General features: G+C 42.0%; 1 protein-coding gene across 2 annotated transcripts in view; it reads right to left on the bottom strand.

The window, feature by feature from the left end:
• LOC139547634 (RNA-binding protein FUS-like) overlaps nt 1-21,576 on the bottom strand; it is a 29,253-nt gene that overhangs the window by 3,838 nt on the left and 3,839 nt on the right. The window contains exons 7-12 of one of the 2 annotated variants that reach the window (XM_071356605.1): nt 20,513-20,660; nt 12,160-12,194; nt 11,569-11,601; nt 11,248-11,390; nt 5,748-5,877; nt 5,558-5,662 (exon numbers count right to left, since the gene is read on the bottom strand). In XM_071356605.1, the coding sequence (XP_071212706.1) occupies nt 5,558-5,662; nt 5,748-5,877; nt 11,248-11,390; nt 11,569-11,601; nt 12,160-12,194; nt 20,513-20,660 (594 nt within the window). The remainder of the gene's footprint in view (nt 1-5,557; nt 5,663-5,747; nt 5,878-11,247; nt 11,391-11,568; nt 11,602-12,159; nt 12,195-20,512; nt 20,661-21,576) is intronic. The other variant, XM_071356607.1, reaches the window with a different exon arrangement.

Raw genomic sequence — 21,576 nt, 5'->3', positions numbered from 1 at the left:
GACTGAACTCAGTAAAATCGTTGAAATTGCTGCGTTTTTGTTCAATATACTTCCATGTGTGTCTTTAGAAAGTTTTCAGGCTCCTTGATTTATTCATACATTTTGTTGTGAACCAGCCTGAATTCAAAATGGATTAAAACGTTTTATTTATTTTTTATTACAAATCTTACCCATCTACACACAGGACCCCATAATGACGAACAGATCCACTGATATCGCAATCTCACACAACACTGCCCTTTCCGACCTGGACAAAGGGAACACCTATGTGAGAATGCTGTTCATTGACTACCGCTCAGCATTCAACACCATAGTGCCCATGAAGCTCATCACTAAGCTAAGGGGACTAAACACCACCCTCTGCAACTGGATCCTGGACTTCCTGACGGGCCGCCCCATGTAGTAAGGGGTAGGCAACAACACGTCTGCCACACTGATCCTCAACACTGGGGCCCCTCAGGGGTGTGTACTTAGTCCGCTCCTGCACTCCCTGATCACCCACCAACTACATGGCCAAACGACTCCAACACCATCATTAAGTTTGCTGACGACACAACAGTGGTAGGCCTGATCACCGACAAGACATCCTACAGGGAGATCAGAGACCTGGCAGTGTGGTGCCAGGACAACAACCTCTCCCTCAATGTGAGCAAGACAAAGGAGCTGATTGTGGACTACCAGGAAAAGGCGGGCCGAACATGCCCCCATTAACATTGTCGGGGCTGGAGCGGGTCGAGAGTGTCAAGTTCCTTGGTGTCCACATCACCAACAAACTATCATGGTCCAAACACACCAAGACAGTCGTGAAGAGGGAACAACAATCCCTTTTCCCCCTCAGGAGACTGAAAAGATTTGGCATAGGTCCCCAGATCCTCAAAAAGTTCTACAGCTGCACCATTGAGCGCATCCTGAACCGGTTGCATCACCGCCTGGTATGGCATCTGCTCGTACAGCCCAGTACATCACTGGGGCCAAGCTTCCTGCCCTCCAGGACCTATATAATAGATGGTGTCAGAGGAAAGCCCGAAAAATTGTCAGAGACTCCATTCACCCAAGTCATACTGTTCTCTATGCTACTGCACAGCAAGCGGTACCGGAGCTCCAAGTCTAGGACCAAAGGGCTCCTTAACAGCTTCTACACCCAAGCCATAAGACTGCTGAACAATTAATCAAAATGGCCAGTGGACTATTTACACACCCCCATTTGTTTTGTACACTGCTGCTAATCGCTGTTTCTTATCTATGCAGTTACTTCACCCCTACCTACATGTACAAATTACCTCAACTCAATTACCTCACGCACACTGGCTCGGTACCAGTACCCCCTGTATATAGCCTCGTTATTCCATTGTGTTACTTTAGTTTAATTTGGTAAATATTTTCTAAACCAACAGAGCAATTCAAGAAGAGTCGAGGGTTTGTAAGTAAGCATTTCACTAGAAGGTCTACACTTGTATTCGGAGCAAGTGACAAAGTGAAAACATGTTATACATTTTTTCAAAATTTACAGATCTCATTTGCATAAGTATTCCCAACCCTGTGTCAATATTTTGTAGAAGCACCTCTGGCAGTGATTACAGCTTTGAGTTTTTCTGGTTAAGTCTTCAAGAGCGTTCCACACTTGGACTGTGCAACATTTTCCACTATTCTTTCCCCATAACTCTTCAAGCTCTGTCAAATTGGTTTTTGATCAACGGTAGACAACTATTTTCAGGTCTTGCCATAGAATTTCCACGTAGATTTAAGTAAAAACGGTAACTCAGCCACTCAGGAACATTCACCATCTTCTTGGTAAGTAACAAGATGTGGCCTTGTGTTATAGGTTATTGTCCTGCTGAAAGGTGAATTAATCTCCCAGTGTCTGGTGGAAGTCATACAACCAGGCTTTGCAGGACTTTCCCTGTGCTTAGCTCCATTCCCTTTCTATCCTAAAAAAACTCCAGTCCTTCACGATTACAAGCATACCCATAACATGATGCAGCCACCACCACTATGCTTAAAAATATGAACAGCGGTACTCCGTAATGTGATGCATTCACAACAAACAAACCGAGTTTGTATTCAGGACAAAATGTTAATTGCTTTGTCACATATTTTCCAGTATTACTTTCAGTGCCTTGTTGCGAACAGGATGTATGTTTTGGAATATTTTGTATTATGTACAGGCTTCCTTCTTTTCCCTTTGTAATTTATGTTAGTATTGTGGAGTAACTACAAAGTTGTAGATCTAACCTCAGTTTTCTCCAAACACAGCCATTAAACTCATTAACTGTTTTAAAGTCACCACTGGCGTCATGGTGAAATCCCTGAGCGGTTTCCTTCCTTTCCGGCAACGGAGTTAGGAACGACGCCTGTATCTTTGTAGTGACTGGGTGTACTGATGCCATCCGAAGTGTAATTAATAACTTCACCATGCTCAAAAGGAACATTCAATGGCTGCTTCTTTTTTTACCCATCTACCAATAGGTTCCCTTCTTTGCGCGGCATTGGAAAACCTCCCTGGTCTTTCTGGTTGAATCTGTGTTTGAAATCCACTGCTCGACTGAGGGACCTTACAGGTTCTTGTATGTGTGTGGTACAGAGATGAGGTAGTCATTCAAAAATCATGTTAAACACTATTATTGCACACAGAGCAAGTCCATGCAAGTTATAACTTGTTAAACATATTTGGACTCCTGAATTTATTTAGGGTTTCCATAAGAAAGGGGTTGAATACTTAACGCAAGACATTTTAGCTCGTCATTTTTAAATTAATAAAAATAACGAAAAACAAATCCACTGACATTATGGGGTATTGCGTGTAGGCCAGTGACAAAGAACATCAATTTAATCTATTATAAATTCAGGCTGTAACAACAAAATGTGGGAAAAGTCAAGGGAAGTGAATACTTTCTTAAAGGCACTGTACTTCCATCATTTTTTTCACTGGTACCGGGCTACCTTCAAAGGAGTCTTGTGGTCATCCTAGAGAAAAACGGACATGTGCGGGTTTTTGAGACGCTATAGACGTTTTGGTAAGAAGACTGATTTGCGGATTGTCTCATGGTCTGACAAACACCCCTGTAGCGTTGTGTTGTGCAATATGTGATGCAGGCTTGCAGTTTGGCATCAGCTCTTGCATAAGTGATGGAAGAAATTGTGTATTAGTCACCATCCACTGATTTTGGTTCTGGTGTAAATATACAATCTTTTCAATAAAGACAACTTTTTTTAAAGACAACCTTCCACCGCAGATGCAAAGGCTGCCATTGGCTTACATGCTGACCACACCACCCGGCATCGCGTGCGTTGCAAAATAAACACACACATACCTGTTAGTCAATAATTTCATCCAAACTGCTCGCACGAGTCAACGAGCGTCTGCGTAGCCAGGTGCTAAAAATACAACTTTGTACTATTTTAGATGCTTGACGCAGTGCAAGTCATTGGTTTTTAGGAGCATACACCCACGTGGGTGATGGAGTGGCGTGTGACCCTGATTCATTTGGTGGTGGTAATTGCACATCAAAGTCGGTTGCAAACTGCCATATAAAATCCACATTAGAAGAATGAACAAGGAGAAAAACTAACCTAGTTTCCCCTTTTTATTAATTGTTACAGTAGAGAACACACAATTCTGTATGACTCAACATGGGTCAAAATTCTACAAAGAGCCAGTCCCCTCAAAAATACACAAAAAAGGACCATATACATCCCAGCTAAAATAACCCAATGTTTCTTTTCCAGGACAAATTAGCTATCAATAGCAAGCTACCTAAATATCCATGAATGTTTCGATCCGTCTCCAAATTAATTTCGTTGGTTCACAGGTTTGGCATTTTAATGTCATGAACATGTCTGGTGGGGACAGACAAAAATATACATGGCACACGCCAATTAAATTTCTGCGAGGGCACCGACAACTCTATGGGGTTATTAATACACAAGCGAATGTTCCAATACTTTTGGGCCACCATAATATTAAGTTGCACGCACGCCCCTCACCCCCCAATACTTTTGGAGCTCACTGTATATATACACACACTGAGTATAGCAAACATTAGGAACACCAACCTGATTGAGTTTCACACACCCCTACCCATCGGGGAATGGATTCTACAAGGTGTTGAAAGCCTTCCACAGGGATGCTGGCCCATCTTGACTCCAATGCTTTCCACAGTTGGGTCAAGTTCGCAGCATGTCCTTTGGGTGGTGGACCATTCTTGATACACATGGGAAACTGTTGAGCACAAACCAGTGCGCCTGGCACAGACTACCATACCCTGTTCAAAAGCACTTCAATATTTTGTCTTGCCCATTCACCTTCTGAATGGCACACATACATAGTCCATGTTCCAGTCTCCTCCCCTTCATCTACATTGACTGAAGTGGATTTAACAAGTGACATCAATAAGGGATCAAAGCTTTCACATGGTCAGTCAGTCATGGAAATACCAGGTGTTCTTAATGTCCTGTATACTTAGTGTATATACATATTTTAAAACGATTGAAACTCAGCCAGCATTTCGAAGTATATCACCCAAACCTGGTTCACGCCAGAGACACCAAATCATCGTTGACATGATCAGGCAATCCTATCCACAAACATACTTTAGAAGAGCTGAAGAAAATCTATTTTTCATCAAAGAAAATGTTCATCTAGTATTTAGCATCAAGATCATTTATTCCATTACCCATTAGGGGCATGCATCTTTCCCTTTCAAGACAATTCGATCTAGATACACGGGCCAAGGTAGGCTTTAATTTGAAACGATGAGGTGCGATTCTGTTTGACTAGAGGAACGAACCCATGAGATTTCGTTCGATGCGAATAAATGCGCTAACATTTGTTGCAAAAATATAAACATTCTAAAGAAAAGATAAAAAGAAAATCTTTCAGAGTGAAGTTCTCTTCTCCTCCCGACCGCGTTGACCATGTAGCGCAGCTCTCAAAAGTGATTGCTGTCCTTGTTATGAAATCATCAACTTTACCCTGAATCAAAAAAAAAAAGACTAAATAAACAGTGTTTAAAGCAAAACTACTAAAACTATTGCTGATGGTGAACCTGAAGAATCAAAACAAAATTTTAAATGGATGTAAGCCCAGATCAGCAGGTTGCCAAATATGTTGTCTCCGGTAGCATACTTTCATTCCGGTAAAACAGCATTTTCAACAGTGCATGATGACAATTACATTGGTTCACACCAAGCATCTGCACAGACGGGGCTCTCTACCTGAGCAGAGCACATGCCACTTCGCCTTTCCATTCTTCAAAATGCCTTATTCGGTGGTAGTTAAAAATCAGGAATAGTCCTACCGCCAGTTGGTCAGCACGCTCTGTGCAGAGTTGTACTGCCCCGACGCATGCTACATTTGGGTTCTCAGAATGATGCACTCATATCTTAAATAATTTTACCAGATTCCAATTCGTATCTGAATTGTTATACCCTTATTGCCTGCCAATGGTTTAAAGCTCATCTTTAGCACAAAGATAATCTTGTGTTTTTGGGAAACTCACCCGCGGGTAATTACAGCAACATTTGAATGGTTTGTCACCAAAACGTGAATGAAACGTACCTCCTCCGCCACCTCTTCCTCCTCCTGCACCGCCACCCCTCTGCGTGAACTCGGCTCTTCGGGTGGCAAAAGACACTTTGAGGGGTTTCCCTTGGAATTCTTTGCCTAGAAGAAAATTAGACATGGATGAGAATGTAACAGAAGAACTGAACACAGCATAAGAGCATGGGAATATAGAGTACACCCTTACCGTCAAACCACTCAATGGCTGCTTTGGCGGAAGGTGGATCATCAAATGAGACCGTGGCCTCTCCTTTCAGTCTTCCCGTAGCCTTGTCAGAGTACAGGTTGATCATGGGCAGGCCAGTCTTCTTGTTCAACTATCAAGACAGGACACAAAGATTAAACACTAGGACACATACATCTGGGTTGCCATTAAGACTGGGAATTGCCAGGGAACTCACGATAAGTTATCACGACACTTAGGTGCCAACACATTATTATCGCAATTATCACGATTCTATATGTATTGCGATTCGATACTGGGATTTTATTGCGATTTCATGTTCCAAACATGTTGCTCACTATAGGTTTGCTGGAGAGAACATTTATTTTGTTAAGACACGGAAATAAAAGCGCTGAAAACATGTTTGCTCACTAATAAGATGGATTTCTTTTGGCCGCAGGTACAGCAGACTAGCGCTAGCTAATGCTACCTAGCAACAGACCAAAAGTTTGAGTCAAAGTATCGATATAAGATTGCAGACCTGCCAACATTTGTTTTGCACAAAATTATCCAGAGATATTTTGGACAGTCACCTAATCTAATCAAATAACTCATCATAAACCTTTTGTCAATAGGGAGGCGCTATTTTCACTTTGTAAAAAATCGTGCCCAAATTAAACTGCCTCGTACTCTATTCTTGCTCGTACAATATGCATATTATTATTACTTGAATAAGCATGCCCCATTCAAGAAATTTAGAACCAGGAACAGATATAGCCCTTGGTTCTCTCCTGACCTGACTGCCCTTAACCAACAGAAAAACATCCTATGGCGTTCTGCATTAGCATCGAACAGCCCCCGTGATATGCAACTTTTCAGGGAAGCCAGAAACCAATATACACAGGCAGTTAGAACAGCCAAGGCTAGCTTTTTCAAGCAGAAATTTGCTTCCTGCAACACAAATTCAAAAAAGTTCTGGGACACCGTAAAGTCCATGGAGAATAAGAACACCTCCTCCCAGCTTCCAACCGCTCTGAAGATAGGAAACACTGTCACCACCGACAAATCCACTATAATTGAGAATTTCAATAAGCATTTTTCCACGGCTGGCCATGCTTTCCATCTGGCTGCCCCTACCCCGGACAACAGCACTGCCCTCCCCTCTGCTACTCGCCCAAGCTTCCCCCATTTCTCTTTCTCCCAAATACAGTCAGCTGATGTCCTAAATGAGCTGCAAAATCTGGACCCTTACAAATCAGCCGGGCTAGATAATCTGGACCCTTTCTTTCTAAAACTATCTGCTGAAATTGTTGCCACCCCTATTACTAGCCTCTTCAACCTCTCTTTCGTGTCGTCCGAGATCCCCAAAGATTGGAAAGCAGCTGCGGTTATCCCCCTCTTCAAAGGGGGGGACACCCTTGACCCTAACTGCTACAGACCTATATCTATCCTACCCTGCCTTTCTAAGGTCTTCGAAAGCCAAGTCAACAAACAGATTACCGACCATTTCGAATCCCACCACACCTTCTCCGCTATGCAATCTGGTTTCAGAGCTGGTCATGGGTGCACCTCAGCCACGCTCAAGGTCATAAACGACATCGTAACCGCCATCGATAGGAAACAATACTGTGCAGCCGTATTCATTGACCTGGCCAAGGCTTTTGACTCTGTCAATCACCACATCCTCATTGGCAGACTCGACAGCCTTGGTTTCTCTAATGATTGCCTCGCCTGGTTCACCAACTACTTCTCTGATCGAGTTCAGTGTGTCAAATCGGAGGGTCTGTTGTCCGGGCCTCTGGCAGTCTCTATGGGGGTGCCACAGGGTTCAATTCTTGGACCGACTCTCTTCTCTGTATACATCAATGATGTCGCTCTTGCTGCTGGTGATTCTCTGATCCACCTCTACGCAGACGACACTATTCTGTATACTTCTGGCCCTTCTTTTGACACTGTGTTAACAACTCTCCAGGCGAGCTTCAATGCCATACAACTCTCCTTCCGTGGCCTCCAACTGCTCTTAAATACAAGTAAAACCAAATGCATGCTCTTCAACCGATCGCTGCCTGCCCCTGCCCGCCTGTCCAACATCACTACTTTGGACGGTTCTGACTTAGAATATGTGGACAACTACAAATACCTAGGTGTCTGGTTAGACTGTAAACTCTCCTTCCAGACTCACATCAAACATCTCCAATCCAAAGTCAAATCTAGAATTGGCTTCCTATTCCGCAACAAAGCATCCTTTACTCATGCTGCCAAACATACCCTTGTAAAACTGACCATCCTACCAATCCTCGACTTCGGTGATGTCATTTACAAAATAGCCTCCAAAACCCTACTCAATAAATTGGATGCAGTCTATCACAGTGCCATCCGTTTTGTCACCAAAGCCCCATATACTACCCACCACTGCGACCTGTACACTCTCGTTGGCTGGCCCTCGCTTCATACTCGTCGCCAAACCCACTGGTTCCAGGTCATCTACAAGACCCTGCTAGGTAAAGTCCCCCCTTATCTCTGCTCGCTGGTCACCATAGCAGCACCTATCTGTAGCACGCGCTCCAGCAGGTATATCTCTCTAGTCACCCCCAAAACCAATTCTTCCTTTGGACGCCTCTCCTTCCAGTTCTCTGCTGCCAATGACTGGAACGAACTACAAAAATCTCTGAAATTGGAAACACCTATCTCCCTCACTAGCTTTAAGCACCAGCTGTCAGAGCAGCTCATAGATTACTGCACCTGTACATAACCCATCTACAATTTAGCCCAAACAACTACCTCTTTACCTACTGTATTTATTTTATTAATTTATTTTGCTCCTTTGCACCCCATTATTTTCTGTCTCTACTTTGCACTTTCTTCCGCTGCAAACCAACCATTCCAGGTTTTTTTTTTAGTTTTATTTTACTTGCTGTGTTGTATTCAGTTCACCTCCATGGCCTTTTATATTTTTATTTATTTATTTTATTTATTTATACATATATTTGTTTGCCTTCACCTCCCTTATCTCACCTCACTTGCTCACATTGTATATAGACTTATTTTTTTTTCACTGTATTATTGACTATATGTTTGTTTTACTCCATGTGTAACTATGTGTTGTTGTATGTGTCGAACTGCTTTGCTTTATCTTGGCCAGGTCGCAATTGTAAATGAGAACGTGTTCTCAATTTGCCTACCTGGTTAAATAAAGGTTAAATAAAAAAATAATAAATAAAAAACTATTGGATAGAAAACACTCAAGTTTCTAAAACCGTTTGAATTATATCTGTGAGTAAAACAGAACTCATTTTGCAGCAAACTTCCTGTCAGGAAGTGAAAAATCTGAAATCGTGGCTCTGTTCCAGGGCCTTCCTATTCATTTGCTTGAAATCTATGGATATACATGCACTTCATACGCCTTCCACTAGATGTCAACAGGCAGTGGGAGGTGGAATGGGGTGTCTAGCTTGATCTGAGGTCGAACAAGAGCTCTTGGAATGACGTGACCACAATTTCCTTTGTCAAGCAAGGCGCAGGCAGGAAGGACATCGCCATTGGCTTCTGAATAGCGTTCGGTATAGACGTCTAATAACTCCGGCTTTGATTTTATTTGATACATGTGATAATATCATCGCAAAGTATGTTTTTTCAATATAGTTTTATCAGATTATTGAACGTTTATCGGGAGTTTTGGCATTTTCCGTTCTCTGCGTTTGGCGAAGATGGACATCTTTGCGCCACATGGCTTGCTATGGTTGCTAATTCGACAGGCGAAGAGGACATTCTAAAACCAAACAACAATTTATTCTGGACAAAGGACTCCTTGTACAAGATTCTGATGGAAGCTCAGCAAAAGTAGGAACCATTTATGATGTTATTTCGTATTTCTGTGGAAAATGTTTAGTTTCATTATTCAGCGTTTTGGCGGGCGCTGTCTCGCTATAACGTAAGCTGTATGTCGTACTAAAGTTATTTTTAAAAATCTAACACAGCGGTTGCATTAAGAACTAGTGTATCTTCCATTTGCTGTACAACATGTATTTTTTAGTAAAGTTTATGATGAGTTATTTGATTAGATTAGGTGACTGTCCAAAATATCTCTGGATAATTTTGTGCATTTTGACTACGTATTCACATTGTAAAACCACGATTTGTACCGCTAAATATGCACATTTTCGAACAAAACATGTATGTATTGTGTAACATGATGTTATAGGACTGTCATCTGATGAAGTTTGTCAAGGTTAGTGAATCATTTTATATCTTTTGCTGTTTTTTTGCGATCGCTACCTTTGCGGTGAATGAATGCGGTTGTGTGGTTGGCTATTGTGGTAAGCTGTAAAACACTTAAAAACACTTAAAAAATCTGAAATATTGGCTGGATTCACAAGATGTTTATCTTTCATTTGCTGTACACCATGTATTTTTCATAAATGTTTTATGATGAGTATTTAGGTATTTCACGTTGCTCTCTAATTATTCTGGCTGCTTTGGTGATATTTTTTTATGGTAGCTGCAAAGTAAAACTATGAGTTATACCTCAAATATGCACATTTTCAAACAAAACATAGATTTATTGTATAACATGTTATAAGACTGTCATCTGATGAAGTTGTTTCTTGGTTAGTGACTAATTATCTCCCTATTTGGTCGGTTTTGTGATAGGTAGCTATGCGGGGGGGGAAAAATTGTGAAAATATGCGGTTGAGTCTTTTGCTATTGTGGTTAGCTAATAGAAATACATAGTGTTTTCGCTGTAAAACATTTTTAAAATCGGAAATGATGGCTGGATTCACAAGATGTGTATCTTTCATTTGGTGTCTTGGACTTGTGATTTCATGATATTTATATGCTAGTATTTACTTGTGGCGCTATGCTAGTCAGCTTTTTTACTGATGAGGATGCTCCCGTATCCGGGATGGTGACCAAGTATAAGTTAATAACGATGTTGGCGTTAGACTGCCTCAGTAGGAATGGTAAGTTAGACTAATGGGTACTTGGTAATTGGCTGCTATTCAGTAGGTCACTAGATATACATTCAAATGTTTTTTATGGGGGGGGGGGGGGGGGTAAGTCAACTTCCCCCTCAGGAAGTTAGTTTTTCAAAAATGCTAAATGCACCAACTGCCATTTCCTGAAATCTAGTTTTAAATTATTTCACACAATGTAGCCAAAACTGAAGTATTGTGTTAGACCCTAAATGAAATTGAGGTGTTCTCAATGACTCACAGTTTAAGTTAAATGTAGGGGTAATGATTATTCTAATTAAATAGGTGTCTTTATGTGGCTAGTCTAGTAAAAATAGAAGCCTATTTTAGGGTTGTTTTTTTGTACCAGCGTACTTTGACCTCAAATTGCGTGCGCGGTATGCAAAACGTGTGCAGGTTGGCAGGTCTGATATGCCGCTCCCCGTCACTAGTAGCCACACAAGTGGACAGGGAGACGCATTCCCCGTCCAGAAACAATCCCTACATCCTAGCCACTTAGATGAAATATCTAGGCCCTATGGGGAAGGGGCTAAGGGGTTGCCAATCCTTACCTTAATAATCCCAATTTGTTTGAAGTAGTTGCCCACTTCATCACTTGTGACATCTTCTCCCAGTCCCTGGACGAAGATGGTGTTGTTGTCAGAGTTGTCCTCCCCACCGCTGCCGCTACCTTGGCTACCGCCGCTACCTCCAGCTGGGGACAAACACCGAGGTACTACTCAGCAGATGCATCACTTGAACCAGCCTGTTGTTCTGTGGCATTTGCTTGCGAGAGACTAGAGGTCAGCGTTAGGCTGGCATGATTGCAGGGATAGTCAAACCCTAGATTGCTTCTTGTTACCCTGAAATTCAAACGAGCATGTGCAACTCACTTGGTTCATCCCTTGAGCCGAAGTCTCGAGGACCTGAAATACAACAAAGAGGAAAGGTGGGGAAAGCCATGAGAACCTGCACTTTGTACACTACACAACTTTATTCAACATCCATACAAGAAATCATCAACTCTACCAATAGTGTATGCACCAGGCTACGTTAACATTTAGAATAAGGCAGTTTTTACAGCTTTCTGCTGCAGTGTTGCGACATTCATATAAAATCGCTCAACACCTTGCAACACGGGCAGAAATGATTGAGTTTAGAAGATAAATAAAAAAATAGAAAGAACTCTCCAGTTCCTAGCCAGTTTCATCCTTCGCCACAGCACACTTCACATCCTTTGTCATTTACATTCAACCTTGTCCTCATGCAACAATACCATTATGTATAAACTTCAGGCTTCTTGTGCTAAAATATCTAAAAGAGCAATTATGAGAAATCCCCCTCCCTAAGAACAATAGGCGGAGGTCTGAGGTTCTGACAAGAAAAAGGTGACATTCAGTTTGTTCTGCTTTCTTTCCTACTCCCTACTCCTAAATCAACCTTTTTCCTCCCCAACCGAGACAGTTCTGATGCTCGTCACTTACCACCGAAATTTTTGTAGCCACCACGGTCACCACCTCTGCAGAGGAAAAATTGTAGATATGATGGGTTTCCTTTGTCACAACAGAGCTCAAAGCTCCCCTACATCCCCATCAGTATGCACTCCTGCCATGGTGTGCGACTATCGTGGAAATGCTCTTCCCACTCACATGGGAAAGTGTTATGTCTGGGATGTTTTAAGATCAAAAATGGACAAAACTGGACAGAATGCCCACTATATACACAGGTAGGTTCTGATGAGTGAAGAGGCACTGATGGCTAATGTGTAAATTTAGATTGCTACAAGACCAGATTAGCTTAGAGTATTCAATTGGATAAAGTTTTTGGATAAAAAAAAAAGTCCATTTAAAAAGTACTGATAGCTCGAAATGGTTTGAATAGCTGCGGCACTCGACAAGTCGAGTGTTCTTCCATTGAGTGCTTATATATGAGCTCCATTAGCTGAGGTCCAAGTTTAATTTCATTCACTGAAACCTGTAGTATAAAATGTAGATCCAAAGTTAACACAATACAAATGTCTCCATGTCAAATATACAACACTTGAATGAAACCTGTTGATGTACAGCAGCTTACAATGTTCCTTGGGTCTAACTTGTGAAAATCAGGTCACTTCAAGAACAGATCATTCTGGGGGCATTGTTTAAGGCGCTCATGAGGCGGTTCTCAAAGCAAAAAAAGGGGGGGGGGGGGGGGCAAAATAATCCTCATTCCAGCTAGAATATAGTCTTAACTTTGCACAGAGAGTTTTCAATAGCGAAAAGCATCCATAATAACAGCCAGCAGGATTCGTAGCACGTTTGATATACATGTGCAGAAGCATTACAACTCTCCTCTGATGTCTATTACTTGTCAGGAACCATGTAAAATGAAATCTCGATGGTCAGAAATGTTGAGAATGTGACAGCACTGCGGCAGAACTACTGTACTCGTTATTCAATGCCATTACCAAAGTGGTTGTTAAAAGCTTCCAATTACAAATGTCTCAATTACAAATGATAGCCAAGGATAAGAAAAGTAAATCTTGATAAAATAATGGTTTAGGCTACAAGTCTTCTACACTGAAAGCTACTTGGCCAAGATCTATAATTGCTTGTCAAATACAAAAAGTTTCCAGAACTGCCATTGTAGATAGATTGCAATATGAACTGATGACTGGCAAGCGACAAAGTCCTGACTATTATATTCAACAGCCTTGTTAATGAAGATGTACAAAAGCTGGGGTCTACAGGATCCTTGGCTGGTGAAGTGACTCAACCCTCAACACCCTATCTAGTTCATAAAGGGGGTCAGGTGAACAGTGTCACCTTAACTCCTTGCACCACAGGAGTCAGTAGCAGACACCCCACCATGTCATCTGTCCCACAAGCCATTTGAGCTTCACATTCATTGAAATTTGCTAGCAAGGCCATAATCAGCCAGAATGTTGCATGCATATTTATGATTGAGATGGAACACAGGTTATATCCTCACAAGTCACTTAAACCACATAAATACAATTCTAATTCTATGAGTGAAGCCTCAAGGTGAAACATATAGCACATCTAGGGCTGGGCGATATCGAACTAATGTTTAAGCGCGATGTTCCAAATTCTGTATCGCAAGATAAGGTTTTTATTTTTGGTTAGTTTTTATGAGCGTTGTCTTCTGGTCTCGTCTCCTTCACTCCTTCCCACACAGAAACCAAGCCCCTCAACCTGCCACTCACAACAAGACATACTATTCAGTGAATTAGGAAAGTATTCAGACTCCTTCCCATTTCATTACAGTCCTTTTCTAAAATTGATAAAATTATTTTCCAATCAATCTACACACAATACCCCATAATGACAAAGCGAAAACAGGTTTTTAGAAATGTATTAAAAATAAACAGAAATACCTTTACATAAGTAATTCAGAACCTTTGCTACGAGGCTCGAAATTGATCTCAGGTGTATCCTGTTTCCATTGATCATCCTTGAGATGTTTCTACAACTTCATAGGAGTCCACCTGTGGTAAATTCAATTGATTGGACATGATTTGGAAAGGCACGGACACACGTCTATATACGGTCCCGGAGTGGACAGTGCATGTCAGAGCAAAAACCAAGGAACGAGGTCAAAGGAATTGTCCGTAGAGCTTCGACACAGGATTGTGTTGAGGCGCAGATCTTGGGAAGTGTACCAACAAAAAAATGTCTGCTGCATTGAAGGTCCCCAAGAACACAGCGGCCTCCATCAGTCTTAAATGGAAGAAGTTTGGAACCACCAACACTTCCTAGAGCTGGACGCCCAGCCAAACTGAGCAATCAGGGGAGAAGGGCCTTGGTCAGGGAGGTGACCAAGAACCCAAGTCACTCTGACAGAGCTCCAGAGTTCCTCTGTGGCGATGGGAGAACCTTCCACAAGAACAACCATCTCTGCAGCACTCCACCAATCAGGGCTTTATGGTAGAGTGGCCAGACAGAAGTCACATGATAGCCCACTTGGAGTTAGCCAAAAGGCACCTAAACGACTCTCGAACCATGAGAAACTCTTTGGCCTGAATGCCAAGAATCACACCTGGAAGAAACCTGGCACCATCCCTAAGGTGAAGCATGGTGGTGGCCGCATCCTGCTGTGGGGATATTTTTCAGCAGCAGGGACTGGGAGACTAGTCTGGATCGAGCGAAATATGAACGGAGCAAAGTACAGAGAGATCCTTGATGAAAACCTGCTCTAGAGCGCTCAGGACCTCAGACTGGGACAAAGGTTCACCTTCCAACAGGACAACGACCATAATCACACAGTCAAGACAATGCAGGAGTGGCTTCGGGACAAGTCTGAATGTCCTTGAGTGGCCCAGCCAGATCACGGACTTGAACCTGATCGAACATCTCTGGAGAGACCTGACAGAGATTGAGAGGATCTGCAGAGAAGAATGGGAGAAAGTCCCCAAATAGAGGTGTGACAATCTTGTAGCGCCATACCCATGAAGACGCGAGGCTGAAAATCGCTGCGAAACGTGCTTCAATAAAGTACTGAGTAAAAGGTCTGAATACGTCTTTTTACACACACACATATGCAAACATTTCTAAACACCTGTTTCTGCTTTGTCATTATGGGTTAGTGTGTGTAGGAAAAACTATTTAAATCAGTTTTAGAATAAGGCTGTAACTGTGTGAAAATTTAAGGGGTCTGAAAATGTTGTATATGCAATGCATTTGGAAAGTTGTGGACACGCGCTCAAATTAGTGGCTTTGGCTATAATTTTTAAAAGATTGAGCACACAGCCGCCATAGACGACCATCGGCAGAAGAACGGCCTTACTGAAGAGCTATGACTTTCAACATGGCACTGTCATTGGATGCCACCTTTCCAACAAGTTAGTTCTTAAGATTTCTGCCCTGCCAACTGTAAGTGTTGTTACTGTGAAGTGGAAGCGTCAAAGAGCAACAAAGGCTCAGCAGCAAAGTGGTAGACCACATAAGCTCACAGAACGGGACCACCGAGTGCTTTAGTGCCTAAAATAGTTTGTCCCCGGTTGCAACACTCACTTCGGAGTTCCAAACTGACTCTGGAAGCAACATCAGCACAAGAACTGTTTGTCGGGAGCTTCATGAAATGAGTTTCCATGGCCCCCCCAAAAAACGCACACAAACCTAAGATCACCATGAGCAATTCCAAGCAAGCTGCTCAAGTTGTGTAAAGCTCCCCGCCATTGGACTCCGGAGCAGTGGAAACGCGTTCTCTGGGGTGATGAATCACGCTTCACCATCTGGCATATCCGACAGACGATTTCGGGTTGGGCAGATGCCAGGAGAACACGACCTGCCCCAATGGCATAGTGCCACTGTAAAGCTTGGTGGAGGAGGAATAAGGGTCTGGGCTGTTTTTAATGGTTCGGCCCCTTAGTTTCAGTGAAGGGAATCTTAACGTTATAACTTACAATGACTTTCTAGACAATTCTGTGCTTCCAACTTTGTGGCAACAGTTTGGGGAAGCCCTTTTCCTGTTTCAGCATGACAATGCCCCCAGGCACAAAGCGAGGTCCATACAGAAATGGTTTGTCGACATTGTTGTGGAAGAAATTGACGTGCCTGCACAGAGCCCTGACTTCAACCCCATTGAACACCATTGGGATGAATTGGAACGCCGACTACCCGACCTCACTAATGCTGTTGTGGCTGAATGGAAACAAGTCGCCGCAGCAATGTTCCAACATCTAGTGGAAATCCTTCCCAGAAGAGTGGAGGCTGTTATAGCAGCTAGGGGGGGGGGGGGGGAAAACACACACGACATACTCCATATTAATGACCATGATTTTAGAATGAGATGTTTGGCCATTTAGTGTAACTTCGTCCTCTGACAAGCAGTTTAAACTAATTGCATTGGATGTTGTCTAACAGAATTTCATATAGACTAACGCTTACATTATTTTACAGTAATAGACAAGAACTTAGCCTTTCTAACAATAACCTTATGTCTCAACTCCCAAAATGTAGAACAGAGCAGACCCTACTAAAACGAGAGTATCAACATGTGGAGTAACATGAATGCTCAGTTTGACGCGTGCGGCACCATGTACCGCTAGCATAATTTTAGCCACAGACTTACTGTATGTGCTAGCTGACTGGTCTGTTTCATAAATGCTCAATGAGCATAACAAGACGCATTTACAGTTGAAGTCGGAAGTTTATAGACCTTATCCAAATACATTTAAACTCAGTTTCACAATTCCTGACATTTAATCCTAGTAAAAATCCCTAACTTGGGTCAGTTAGGATCACCACATTACTTTAAGAATGTGAAATGTCAGAATAGTGGAATGATTTATTTCAGCTTTTATTTCTTTCATCACATTCCCAGTGGGTCAGAAGTTTACATACACTCAATTAGTATTTGGTAGCATTGCCTTTAAATTGTTTAACTTGGTCAAACGTTTCAGGTAGTCTTCCACAAGATTCCCACAATAAGTTTGGTGAATTTTGGCCCATTCCTCCTGACAGAGCAGGGGTAACTGAGTCAGGTTTGTAGGCCTTCCTGCTCTCTCACACACACACTTATTCAGTTCTGCCCACTAATTTTCTTTAGGATTGAGGTCAGGGCAACTTTGGAAGTATGCTTGGGGTCCTTGTCCATTTGGAAGACCCAATTGTGACCAAGCTTTAACTTCCTGACAGATGTCTTGAGATGTTGCTTCAATATATCCACATAATTTTCCTACCTCATGATGCCATCTATTTTGTGAAGTGCACCAGTCCCCTCTGCAGCAAAGCACCCCCACAACATGATGCTGCCATCCCCGTGCTTCATGGATGGGATGGTGTTCTTCGGCTTGCAAAACTCTCCCCTTTTTCCTCCAAACATAACATTGGTCATTATAGCTAAACAGTTCTTTTTCCTTGCTGAGCAGCCTTTCAGGTTATGTCAATATAGGACTTGTTTTACTGTGGATATAGATACTTTTGTATCCGTTTCCTCCAGCATCTTCACAAGGTCCTTTGCTGTTGTTCTGGGATTGATTTACACTTGTCGCACCAAAGTACATTCATCTCTAGGAGACAGAATGCGTCTCCTTCCTGAGAGCTATGACGGCTGCGTGGTTCCATGGTGTTTATACTTGTGTGCTATTGTTTGTACAGATGAAAGTGGTACCTTCAGGCGTTTGGTAATTGCTCCCAAAGATGAACCAGACTTCTGGAGGTCCACAATTTTTTTCTGAGGTCTTGGCTGATTTATTTTGATTTCCCCATGATGTCAAACAAAGGAGGCACTAAGTTTGAAGGTAGGCCTTGAAATACATCCACACCTACAATTGACGTCAATTAGCCTTTCAGAAGCTTCTAAAGCCATGACATCATTTTCTGGAATTTTCCAAGCTGTTTAAAGGCACAGTCAACTTAGTGTATGTAAACTTCTGACCCACTGGAATTGTGATATAGTGAATTATAAGTGAAATAATCTGTAAACAATTGTTGGAAAAATGACTTGTGCCATGCACAAAGTAGCTATTCTAACCGACTTGCCAACTATAGTTTGTTAACGTCTTATGGCTGCAGGGGCAGTATTGAGTAGCTTGGATGAAAGGTGCACAGAGGGGCCCAGAGTAAACGGCCTGCTCCTCAGTCATAGTTGCTACTATATGCATATTATTATTAGTATTGGATAGAAAACACTCTGAAGTTTCTAAAACTGTTTGAATTATGTCTGTGAGTATAACAGAACTCATGGCAGGCAAAAACCTGAGAAGTTCCACTTCCTGTTTGGATTCTTTCTGAGGTGGCAGATTTTCAACCAAGCTCTCATTGAAATTACAGCGAGATATTGATGAGTTTTCACTTCCTACGGCTTCCACTAGATGTCAACAGTCAATAAAACTTTGTCTGATGACTAATGTGAAGGGGGGCCGAAGGAGACAGGAATTCACCACTGCCACGAGCTGACCATGCTTTGACCACGCGCGTTCACGTGATAGGCAGCTTCGTTCCATCGCTCAACTGAAGTCAATCTAATTCTCCGGTTGGAACGTTATTCAAGATGTTAACAACATTCTAAAGATTGATTCAATACATCGTTTGACATGTTTCTACTGACTGTTATGGAACTTGTGGACATTGTCACGTTATAGTGGACGCGCATTGTGACTTTGGAATTGTTTACCAAACGCGCTAACCAAAGTAGCTAATTGGACATAAATAACGGACATTATCGAACAAATCAAGCATTTATTGTGGACCTGGGATTCCTAGGACTGCATTCTGATGAAGTTCATCAAAGGAAACATTTATCATGTATTTTCTGGTTTCTGTTGACTCCAACATGGCGGCTAATTTGGCTATTGTTCTGAGCGACGTCTCAGATTATTGCATGATTTGCTTTTTCCGTAAAGTTTTTCTGAAATCTGACACCGCGTTTGCATTAAGGAGAGGTATATCTATAATTCCATGTGTATAACTTGTATTATCATCTACATTTCTGATGAGTATTTCTGTTGAAACGATGTGGCTATGCAAAATCACTTGATGTTTTTGGAACTAGTGAATGTAACGCGCCAATGTAAACTCATATTTTTTTATTTGAATATGAACTTATACAAAACATGCATGTATTGTGTAACATGAAGTCCTATGAGTGTCATCTGATGAAGATCAAAGGTTAGTGATTAATTTTCTCTATTTCTGCTTTTTGTGACTGCTATATTTCGCTGGAAAAATGGCTGTGCTTATTGTGGTTTGGTGGTGACCTAACATAATCGTTTGTAGTGCTTTCGCTGAAAAGCATATTTGAAATCGGACACTTGTGGGATTAACAACAAGATTACCTTTAAAATGATATAAGACACATGTATGTTTGAGGAATTTTAATTATGAGATTTGTTTGAATTTGGCGCCCTGCACTTTATCTGGCTGCTGTCATATCGATCCCGGTAGCATGATTGCAGCCATAAGAAGTTAACAAGAAATATGTGGAGTGATTGAAAAATGAGTTTTAATGATTCAAACCTAAGTGTATGTAAACTTCCGACTTCAACTGTATATAAAAGGAATTGTCAACTCGTTCTCATTCTGAGAAATAAGCATCTTATCCAGGTAGGCCACTTGATTTCAATATTTAAACTAGGTGAACTGGCAGGCTGTTCCAAGAGTTGGAGATGGACAAGCGGGTCTATTAATAACAGTTCTACCTTGTTAGCAAGCAAATAGATCTTGAAATAAAAAAGATCCCCTGGCTACTCACTAGCACATGGGCTTGTGCTTGAGAAATTGAGCCCTGTGTTCATTTTCTATGCCTGCTTCAAGACGTTGGTCATTATTAGTGGATGTTCATGGTTAAAAAAAAATATATATATTTTATTTTATTTTTTTAATCATTTTTCCATACAAACTTGAAAGCCAGAAATCTGTGTATTGCAAAAAAGCGGGTGAAACTATTTTGATAAAATAATGGTTCTTATGGTTGTGGAAGGCTTATATTTAGCCTAGGTATAATTTTACAAGCCCTGAATTCATTAGATTATTCCTGACCATTTGAAATGCAGTGTGTTGACCTTTAAATGTGCAACAAAGCGTAGAGAACTTTTCAAAAATCGAGATATCGTTAATCGTCCATGAGTGAGAAAAAATAAAATCGAAATATGACTTTAGGCCATATCGCTCAGCCCTAAGCACATCCCAGGTGGACATTGATGTGTGTGGGGGGGGGGGGGGGGGGGGGGGCTATAGCAGGATGGGGTAGGGGGTGACATGGTATTAGTCCATGTGGATGAGGAGTGGTGTGATGGATCAGAATGGGTTATATCATGCATTGCGTTGGAAGGAACATCTACCTGGCATGGGTGTTGCAGAAGTACCTTGCGGGTGGTCACGCTCTGGAACTTACCCAATACCGGATGGAGGGCCGTCTCTTCCACCCCTGTCGTATCCCCCGCGCTCGTACCCACCACGCCCTCGGCCTCTATACCCGTCAGAAGAGCCCCTGTCTGAGCCCCCATCATCTCCACCATACCTCCTGCCTTGACCGCCTTCACCTGGGGCAAAACACAGGCACACAAGCCCTTTGAGTTATGTGGTGTTGTCTTTCTTTGCGCACGTTTGTATTTCCGGTTATATATATATATATATATATGAATGGCACTTTGTTTTATATATATATGAGACTTTTCTGCAATAAAAGTTTTTTTTCTTTTCTTTAATGGGTGGCATTCAGACATCTTAAACAGTCCAGTCTGACCGATCAACCTTGGCCATAAATTGCTGATCCTCCAAATCATAATAAAACAAGGTATGCAGACCTTTGCAGGCCATTTGATCAAGAAAAATCATTGCCATGTAATATATACAGTGCATAGGGAAAGCATTAAGATCCCTCGACTTTCCACATTGTCACGTTACAGCCGTATTCTAAAATGTATTACATTTGTCCCGCCCCTCAATCGACACACAAAACCCCATAAAGACAAAGCAAAAAAACAGGTTAGGACCTTTTTGCAAATTATTTGAAAATAAAAACCTAAAATATAACATTTACTTAAGTATTCAGAAACTTTACTCAGTACTTTGTTGAAGCACCTTTGGCAGTGATTACAGCCTCGAGTCTTCTTGGGTATGACGCAACAAGTTTAGCACACCTGTATTTGGGGAGTTTCTCCCATTCTTCTCTGCAGATCCTCTCAAGCTCTCAGGTTGGATGGGGAGCAACGCTGCACAGCTATTTTCAGGTCTCTCCAGAGATGTTCGATCAGGTTCAAGTCCGGGCACTGGCTGGGCCACTCAAGGACATTCAGAGACTTGTCCCGAAGCCACTCCTGCGTTGTCTTGGCTGTGTGATTAGGGTCGTTGTCCTGTTGGAAGGGGAACCGTCGCCCAGTCTTGATGTCATGAGCAGGTTTTCATCAAGGATCTCTCTGTACTTTGCTCCATTCATCTTTCCCTCAATCCAGACTA

Source organism: Salvelinus alpinus, chromosome 21 (genome assembly GCF_045679555.1).
Source record: "Salvelinus alpinus chromosome 21, SLU_Salpinus.1, whole genome shotgun sequence".
NCBI lineage: Eukaryota > Metazoa > Chordata > Actinopteri > Salmoniformes > Salmonidae > Salvelinus > Salvelinus alpinus.
Note: the sequence above shows the minus strand (reverse complement) of the source record. Positions and strands in the feature narration are given on the sequence as shown.